This window comes from Microtus oregoni, unplaced genomic scaffold, assembly GCF_018167655.1.
Source record: "Microtus oregoni isolate MIOR12 unplaced genomic scaffold, Mior012 000017F_ref0000208, whole genome shotgun sequence".
In the NCBI taxonomy this organism is placed as follows: domain Eukaryota; kingdom Metazoa; phylum Chordata; class Mammalia; order Rodentia; family Cricetidae; genus Microtus; species Microtus oregoni.
Genome location: NW_024543076.1, coordinates 27,099,420 through 27,109,216, shown reverse-complemented (window position 1 = coordinate 27,109,216; position 9,797 = coordinate 27,099,420). Strand labels below are relative to the sequence as shown.

The 9,797-nt window shown below is 42.6% G+C and overlaps 1 protein-coding gene across 1 annotated transcript in view; it reads right to left on the bottom strand.

Annotated features, from left to right (window-relative positions):
- Positions 1-6,717: 6,717 nt before the first annotated feature.
- Positions 6,718-9,797, bottom strand: part of Dnajc5b (DnaJ heat shock protein family (Hsp40) member C5 beta) — a 46,224-nt gene continuing 43,144 nt past the window's right edge. Inside the window, exon 4 of the mRNA XM_041667887.1 lies at positions 6,718-6,826. Coding sequence (XP_041523821.1) covers positions 6,732-6,826 — 95 coding nt within the window. The 3' untranslated portion in view covers positions 6,718-6,731. The remainder of the gene's footprint in view (positions 6,827-9,797) is intronic.

The window sequence follows — 9,797 nt, the reverse complement described above, 5'->3', positions numbered from 1 at the left end:
ATGCTCAGGAGTCGTTGACCAACACAAATCAGAATCTATTAGTTTTGTTGTGATTTAAACTTTTTTTGTTTTGTATTTTTTAAGAGGAAGAAAGAACCTGAAGTTGGATGAGAAAGGACAGGTGAGGATCAGGAGAAGTTGAAAGGAAGGAAAAGAATGTGATCAAAATGTGTTGTATGAGATTCTCAAATAATGAACATTTTTAAAAGATTATATTCTGGCATAAAATGGTAAGAAATAAGGAGATGACCATGAAATCTCCCACTCTGGTAGCATGGTATCAGGGTTAGACAGAAGCCACTCAGGAAGGCCACTGGACTCTGAATGACCATTGCCAAAGCTGATGGCTAGCATCTCCCTTTCCTTGAACATCTCCCTCTCACATGATGAACCTTTGCTCCTCTGTTGCTGAGGCATGTTCTCAAGAACTCATGCCCTCATTCAGAGGCATTTGTGTCTTATCATGAGTCAGAAACAAGCTGGGAGGAGAATATTGGCCCGATGTGCTCTGAGAATTTGATTCTGATTCCATGCCTGGCTCTTACCTTTGACACCTTTGGACCAAATGCCTGAGCAAGCTGGAAATGGAAGTTAAAAATTCCATGTGAGAAAAAAAAAGGAGGTTGGAGAGAGAAAGAGGTGAGCTTTGAGATTCTAACTTGCTATCCAGAATAAGCCTGGTCTCCCTATAGTCAGAACACAGGAAGGAAGTGTTAAGCCCAAATTACCCACAGATTGGGCAATTTAGCCTTTTGTTTCCTCCAAATGCAAAGTAGTATTTATGTGTTGGTCATAGAGTTCCAGGCACTTGCTAGTTATCGGGGCTATTAATACTGGGTGTCTCCACGGGTCTTGTTGGGTGAGAGAGTTGATATGCATAAGAAGTCGCATTACGTTTGTCTGCTTTGGCGTGTCAAAATTTGTGGAAAACCAGCTAAACGCTTAACGTTCCAGAAGCTGCTTCAAGGCAGGAGCTGCATCTGGTCCCCAGCAACTTGGAGGTCAGAGAGAACATGAAGTCAGAAAGAGATGAATCATCCTATTCTCATCTCTCTTGGTCACAGATGAGGCAGGGTGGAAAGACAGCGAACTGTGGTGCCATGGGAGAAAAGACTAGGAAAGGGAAGAGGCTGTGGTTCTGAGACCCTATCTGCTTTTGATGCTCAGAAAGGCAGGAGACTTGAGGCTTCAGAGGCCGCTGATTGGGGTATCAAATGGTCCACCAACACATACATGTTTCCCAAAAAATACCATAGAACAAAGGTAATAAATAAAGTTTACCCATTTAGAGCCAGGCAACATGTTCCCAAAGACCTCCTAATCAATCAAGGATATGGACAGCGATTAGGCTGTGCTATATTGGGCAAAAATGATGTGTACTGTTGTATTAGTCAGGGTTCTCTGGAGTAACAGAACTTATAGAATTCACTAGACTTATAGGCTTTTTTTTTTCATTTACTAGAATGACTTAACAGGCTGTGAAAAGCCGAGAATCCAATAGTTGCTCGCTCCACAAGTCTGAATGTCTCAGCTTGTCTTCACTAGACACTGGAATCTCAAAGAAGTAGGGTCTAAATAGGCCAGTGAAGGAAAAGACCTGCCAGCAAGGTGAGAACAAGCAGACAAAGAGAAAAACTTCCTTCTTCCACGTCTGTATATAGGTTTCCAGCAGAAGGTGTGGGCCAGATTAGAGGTGGGTTTTCCCAGATCAAAAGATCTGGACTAAAGGCATGTCTTCCCTACATCAAAGATCCAGACCAGAAGTGGGTATTTCCTACTTCACATTTAACAGTGATTCCTCACAATCATGCCCCTATTTTGGAGTTTTGGTTAATTCCAGATATAGTCAAGTTGACAACCAAGAATAGCCATCACATATGTGTGCTCCCAGCTCTCTCCTCTCTCGGACCCAGATAATCCCCATCATAGATGGACAACTTTATTTACTGATTGTGATGGTTTGAATGAAGATGGACCCCATAGGCTCACATGCGGTGCCACTATTAGAGGAGTGGCCTCGTTGAAGTGGGCGTGGTCTTGTAGGAGGAAGTGTGTCCCTGGGGGTGGGTTTTGAGGTTTCACATGCTCAGGCTAGGCCCAATGTATTTTTTCTCTCTTCCTGCTGCCAGCTGGTCCAGATGTAGAATTGTTAGCTCCTTTTCTAGCATTATGTCTGCTTGTGCCCACCATGATGATAATGGACTAAACCTCTTAACTGTAAGCCAGCCCTATTTAAATGTTTTCCTTTATAAGAGTTGCCATAGTCATGGTGTCTCTTCATAGCAATAGAAACCCTATCTAAGACAGAAGTTGGTATGAAGGACTTGGGTATTACTGTGGTAGGTCTGACCATGATTCCCTTTGGAGGAATGTGGACTTTGGTGATGTGGGATTTTCCTCTGTATAACATTGGTTAATAAAATAAAAAACTGCTTTTGGCTAAAGACTTAACAGAATATAGAATATATATATATATATATATATATATATATATATATATAGAGAGAGAGAGAGAGAGAGAGAGAGAGTAAACAGAGTCAATGAGAAGCCATGGAACTGCCCGTAGGAGAATGACTCCTCTGCCGGGGCCTGCCAAAACTTTGTCAGAGTCTGGGCTTCCAGAAAATGAACAAGCATCCTCCCCCAACAAATTAGTGCAGCAATGAAAATTGAATGAGATAATAGGCAAATTAGTATGAAATTACTCACAATAATAATCATAATAATAATGAATAATAGAGTGAATACTTGTGAGCTATTATTTATGGATAATTTACATTGGCTATAGATTTTTGTGTATTGATACAAGTTCAAATTATATTTGTTTTATTGAATATGCTCCTATTTCTGTTTACAATATTTGTACATGTAGGCAAAGTTATTTTGTCAGATTGTATGCATGTATATTTCTACCTCTGTTTAAGACATTTTGTATACTGATTCAATTTTAGGATCTTTTTATCATATTGCATTATATATTTCTACCTCTGATCAAGATACTTATACATTGTTTACATTTTGAGGTCATTGCCTTCATTAACTTCACAATTGTTTAAAGATTGTTTAATATTCTGATATATAGTCTTCGTCTTTACGTTATATAGGTATTAGGTATTATAGGTAAATAGTCATTCATGTTTGTCATACTTATAGACAGAATAATTAGATTCTTTAGATACGTAGAAATTGTAGTCTACACTTTGGGACTTTGGATTAAGAAAGAGACCAAATGCTTTAAGTGGCGGGTTAATGGGCCATACCAGTAGGAGCAAGAAAGACAGTGATGATGAAGATGATTTGAACTCTGGGGGCCTGGCTCAAAACATTTCAGAGGAGAAGAATATTAATATGTGGCCTAGAGTTCATTCGTATGACACCTTGTTGAAGAATGTGACTGCTTTCTGCCCTTGTCCAAAAAATCTGGCCTGAGACTAAAATTGAAGAGTTATAGATCAATGGCTTTGGCAGAGGGCTTTCCAGACAGCCTAGTATTGACTGTTGCGTGGCTATTAGTGGCCAGGCTTCTGCATCTCTACAATGAAAGGAGCACGCAGAGCAAGAAAAAAAAATCTAAAACATACAGTTTGAGGAGAAAAGGGGAACCAGGAAGTGTAAATAGGTAAAAGAAAAGCCTGACACTACGTGAATAAAGGGAGTCGTCACCTCAGAGCAAGACCCCACCCCACTAAGTTTCCAGCATGTGAAGGGGAATTAAAGAAAAGCTTGGGGCCAAGTGTGGTGGTACACATCTTTAATCCCAGCACTCAAAGGGCAGAAGTTGGTGGACCTCTATGTTTGAAGCCAGTCTAGTCTACAGAGTGAGTTCTAGGTCAGCCAAGCTTAGGCAGTGAAGGAAACCACTGAAAACAGAAAGCTGGTGAAGATGTAATTGAACAAGGGGGCCCTGCTCCAGCCCCAGCAATCAGCAGAACTTTGCAGCTTTGGCCTTGTTCTGGCTCTCGAGTCAAGAATACAAGAAAGGCGTTATGGAATCTCCCTCCATGGCTAAAGAAAGTCACTGAGGCCAGGTGTATGTCGGGGTGTCCCTGCATGGAGACCTAGAGAGGCCATTTTATGAAGCTGTGAAGAAGCCTGGATTGCCTCGGAGGAACCAAGATGTTAAAGACCCCAGGGTCCTGGTCTACCTGCCAAGGAAAACTTCTAGCAGGGAGTTGAACCAGTCCAAAAAAGAGAAGTGCGTTACAGTCAACGAATCTGAAAGGAGTTGGAGATCTGAAGGGCGCTCTGACATCAGACATGGAGATGCAGGATTTGGAGTTTGCCCAGCTGATTTTTGGTCTTGCTTTGGTCCAGTATTTCCTCACTATGCTCCTTTTCCTCCCTCTTGGAACGATAATACATATTCTGTGCCATGATGTTAGAATCCCATTTGTCTTAACATGTTGAATGAAGAAAGGAAGGGGTGGCCGGCACAGAAGCGGGAAGGTGGCACTGAGGGACCTCTTCGTCACGTTGAGGTATGTAGCAGCCGCAGCCTCTGTGCCCTCCTCATTGACCTCCACAGGGACTTGTGCACAACCTTGGGCAGAAGGTTAGATGTATGTGATCTGTGTCTTGATTTTGCATGGGGTTACAGCTAAGAGATTGCCGTGGTCTCTGAAGAGACTCTGGACTTTCAAACAGTGTTGAGACTGTGATAGACTATGGAGACTTTTGAAGTTGGATTCAATGCATTTCTGCATTATGATATGGCTACAAGCCTGTGGTGGCCAGGGAGTGGAATGAAGCAGTTTGGATGAGCCTGGCCCCCGTAGACTCGCAGGGAGTGACATTATTAGGCGCTGTGGCCTTGTTGGAGTAGCAGCGGTCTTGTTGGAGGAAGTGTGTCACTGGAGGTGTGCTTCTAGGTTTTAGACGTTTAAACTAGGCCCAGTATATCTCTCTTCCTGCTGCCTGCTTGTCCTGATGTAGAACTCTCAGTTCCTTCTTTGCCACCGTGTCTGCTTGTGTGGCACCTTGCTTCCCTCTGTGATGATAGTGGACTAAACCTCTGTACCTGTAAGTCATCCCCAGTTAAATGGTTTCCTTTATAAAAGTGGGAATGGTCATGCTACCTCTTCACAGCAAGAGAAATCCTAAGACACTGACCTCCGAAAAAAAAAAAAAAAGCTTCCACTTTTAACCCCGTTACAAATTAAAGTCTTTGGGCAATGTTAGAGAGGGAGTGATTTCTTAGCTTTATAGATGTAACTGGAGAGCCACTGAAATCCCATATATAATGGTTGTAAAGAAACCTAATTGCAGCTGTCCATTAGAGACACCTGACATGTCCTAGTGGGTGTGCCTGACTCTCTCTCGGAACACCTTCCTATTTTCAATCAGTCTGATTTTTATTCACCTGTGGCTGCCCCTACAAACTACTGCCTAAGCCACAGGTCCTTTTCGTCTGGTCAAAGACCTCTGAAGAGAGCTCTCCAGGAAGCTGCCAGTGTGGTGTGCATCTGTATCCCTAGTGCCGGCCGTACGAGGACCAGTCATCACACAGGTCAGAACTTGTTTTCTGAGTCTTCAAAACAAATCTCTCTCTGCTTCGGTGCGCAGGGGAAGAAGCTCCAGCCCCTGCACAGTTTGAGCAGAGTTTCGGGGACTCTAGAACTGTCAGAGATGTAACACTGGTTTCCACTGACGATGTATATTTAGCAGCAATTGACTATAATTTGGTAGGGTGGGGAGAAGAAACAAAAGGCAAAGGAGATGGCACTTTATGCAACGTTATGCAAAAAATATAACAAGAACTTGAAAAGGAACGTTACATAAAGAACTAAGAAAGGCTCAGGAAAACGCCGCACGTCGCCTTGCTGCTGTACTGTTTTAGAAACAGCACATGGTTCCTTGGACATAGTGAGATTAAAGGGATCAAACAAACATCTACCGAGGTGACTTTGAAGCCTAAGATGGCTAGCATGTGGAGTTGATCAATATAATGGATTTTACGAAAACGGGAGTGATGCTTTGCAACGTAACTTTGTAGATATTAGATCCACATCCCCTACTTCGCGTGTGTCTCTCTTTCTTATCGGCCTCATACTGGCAGGTTATACGTGGATCATTTTCCTAAGAAAGTGGTCAACGTACTGCTTGGGGCTGGGTCAGGCTCATGCTGATTCTCTGGCTCAGTTCTAAGATTTAACCAGGCTGAATATTTTTGTTATTTTTAAAGCCAGTCTAAAAGAATGCCCTAGCCCTCATCTGTTCCCTGTTTTTACTCGGTTTTAAGTAAATGCCATTTCTCTCTTAGGTCATATTTCTGTGATCTTTTAAAATATCAACAAGGAGCTCCACAAACCCAAGCTCCTCAACTCTTCTGAATGTTTCGCTTACGACATGTATGGCAAGTGTGACTATTGTGTTTAGTTAAGTAGGTGGAAAGTGTCTTTTCTTCTACAACTTTAGTCAGTGAGAAATAACGTCTGGCTCACCTTAAGATAAGACTCACGGAAACTGTCCGCTGCCACAGTCTTACCGTAGGCGAGCAGCAGAAAACAACTCTTCAGGCCTTTATCCATCAAACTAAATGCTTTTCATTAGGAATTCTACACAAAGAGAAAGTCTGAGAAAATTATGTAGCAAACATCTTCCCCTTAACCTAAAAATAAAATACAAATGTGAACACGTACGTTCACAGCATTTTATGTTCCCACTCCCCCACAACCCCCCAGAGACAGGGCTGGACCAAGAGGAGGAGCTGCGAATCCTCCGTGGGCCCAACATCAAGAGTCTGTGCAGTAACTTCGAGATCCTTCTCTGATTAGCTGTGTCTTCTCGTTTGCATTTGTAGGCTGGAGAACAACTGGAAAGTCCATATCTGGGGAGAAAAACACAAGGACGCAATGATCAGACCTGCTTTTACCAAGTTCCTTTGATAATGGGGCAGAGGGTGGGTGGTGTTGAAGCAACAAGCAAATCAACTCACAAGGCGTTGTCTGAGTTCTTCAAATTCTGCTATTTACAGGATTATAACAATTCCAGGTTGGGCGTTGCCCATGAAAGCTACACATGTATGAAAAATGTCACTTATATGGAGGATGAGCCCTGGAGTTTTGTAGTCCATAACTGCACGCATGGCTCTAGTTGGGATAGAAATTAAAGCCCAGGACTAGCTTTGGTGGGGAATCCAAGAAGCTTAACACATAAAGCTAGTGTCCAAAGTAGTCACACTTGCTCCTAAGCCTTCGTGAAGTTTTGCTCTGATGCTGAGACCAAGAAGCTTCCTTAAAAATGTTTGGAGACAAACCAATCAGCAGACAAGTTGGCAGCCTGTGCCTTTTCAGTACCCTCGTCTTCTAGAAGACATCCAGAAAACCGCTCACTGTGAAGCTGTTCAATGCAAGGTGAACTCTCAGGAATCTACCTAGCAGAAATCAGTGACTTCACATTCCACTTAACACTACAAAATTAAAGAAACTTGAACTTATAGTAAATACACATGCGCACTCACACGCAACTCATACACAGTCATACACACACACGCTCACACTCGCAGAAAAAGAAAGAAACATAGAAACAATGTGCAGGGACTGAAAGCCAATAGTAACAACTCAAGACAAACTAAGACCCAGAGAGACTTTCGTCTTTGCATTTATCAAACACAATATAAAAGAATTATATATTTAAAACTATCAGACTTTGAAATCAATAAAAAAAAAGCTAGTGATTAAAGTACCTGAAACTGCATTTTAAGAAACTAAAGAGCTTTCAAAAGCTAAAAAGGGAATTCATGAAGTAGAGGACCTTTCTGAAGAGATTATTCAGAATATATCCCAGACACAAAAGAAAACCTGATAAAAGATTAAAACTGTGAAGGACAGTGTGAAGACTTAGCCTACATCCAGTAATATGCCTTTCAGGGTGAAATCACAAAAGTAGGATGTTAATATTTGAATTCACATGTCCAAGATCCAACTGGATTATCTTAAAAGGTTCTCTCTCTCTCTCTCTCTCTCTCTCTCTCTCTCTCTCTCTCTCTGCTTGCTTCTCTCTCTTGGTGGTGGTGTGTGTTTGTGTGTGCATGTGTCTGTTTATATGGGTGTCCATCTGTGTGTGGACAAGTGTACGTGGAGGCCAGAAGACAGCCATAGGCATTATTCCTCAGGGGCATTCACCACGGTCAGCCTTTGGCCTCCACACACGTGCACACACACATGTACTGAACCTTCACCACGCATACACATACCACACATACACCTATTTCTCCAACCTTCCTGGTAAATGAAGAGATAAACATTGGAGCCATGGCTCTATGCCATATCCTAGGCACTGTGCCAACCGCTCACACTAGATTGACACATATTTCCAGGCTGCACTGTCAAGTGTTGGCAAAGATGGGAAGTCACAGAAACTCACGTTAGCTCTTAGTGCGGATGTAAATCAACCCCTCAGTTTGCAGAACTCTTTGGTGCTATTTAATACACTATTGGTGTGCACACTCTGTGCCTAAGGAATTCCACTCCTGTGTGTAAATGCAAACACCCCTTAGCCCTCATACACCAAGAGATAAGAACAAGAACATTCCTACCAGCTGTTTGTAAAGGCAAATAAAGTGGAGTCTACTCAGTGTTCATCACCAGTAGAACGAACGCTAAACTAGGGATGCCTTCTCAGACATTTGAACAGTGAGAAGGAATCAGTGAAATTCAGACAAATAGGACCTGTGATTTAGACCGTGAGTTTCAAGGTGAGCCGAATGTGAGGCAAAGCCAGACTAATTGAAAATAGAAAGGTGTTCCGGGAGAAAGTCAAGCACACCAGCAAAGTGAATCTTTGCAGTATAATGTTGAGTCTAGAAAGCTACAGAAAAATGTGTTTATACAAAGAGGTCATTCATTTAAAATTGAAAGATGTACAAAATAAAGCATTATGCTGCTTAGGAATATTAATATGATTGTGATACCAAAATTAATAGGAGGAAATGATGATCAACAGTTCAAGGCAGTTGCTTCTAAGGAGAGTAACGTGAACAGGGAATGAATGCTACAGATGCAGGCGACTTTATTTTCTCTGGTATGAAAAGTTAGGTCACAATATTTGCTTGTAGTTGTTTAATAAAAGCAATAACAATTAAAAGATCTAAGAAGTGAATTAAATTAAAAAACCTCAACCACATTTCACAGACTTGGGGCCGGCACGCCCCCCTGTCTCATCAGCTAGCAGTGTGTGGCTTTCAATTAGCCAACAAAAGGCTGGAATAACTCCCACGTCCCACACTTCATATTTTGCTTTGCTTAGACCTATCACCCACTCCTGCCCCCACTCCTTGCTTCTTGTCACTGGGGAGTGTTCCAGATGACAGATGCACAATTCACCATCTCCATATGGTGGTCAAATGTCTCCCAGGACCAAAATGGATGCCAGTGGCGCTGCTCTTTGCTGTCCCATTCCCCTAGGTCCTGGTGACCACCAATCTATTTCCTCCTCCACGAAGTCGACAGTCCTGAGTATTTTCACCAGACTGGAATCCCAGCATATTTGTCTTTTGTACCTAGCTTCTTTCACTTACGTCACATCCCTAAGCCTGCGTACCGGCGCTTCCCTCTGAGTCTCCGCGCTTCTCTCTTGACCCCCTTTCCTCTCTTCTAGCTGTTCCTGGCACTTTTGCTCTTCTCAGGCAGACTGAGCATCCAACCACCCCTGCTGATTTTGATGGGTTGAGCCTTTCCTTGTATAAACACATCTTAGTTCAGAGCTCTTGGCAAATACTGTCTTCACCGAGCCATTACACCAATTCAATGATAAAACCATTTGGTGGAGCCCCCTAATATGACTCCATCTGCCTTGCC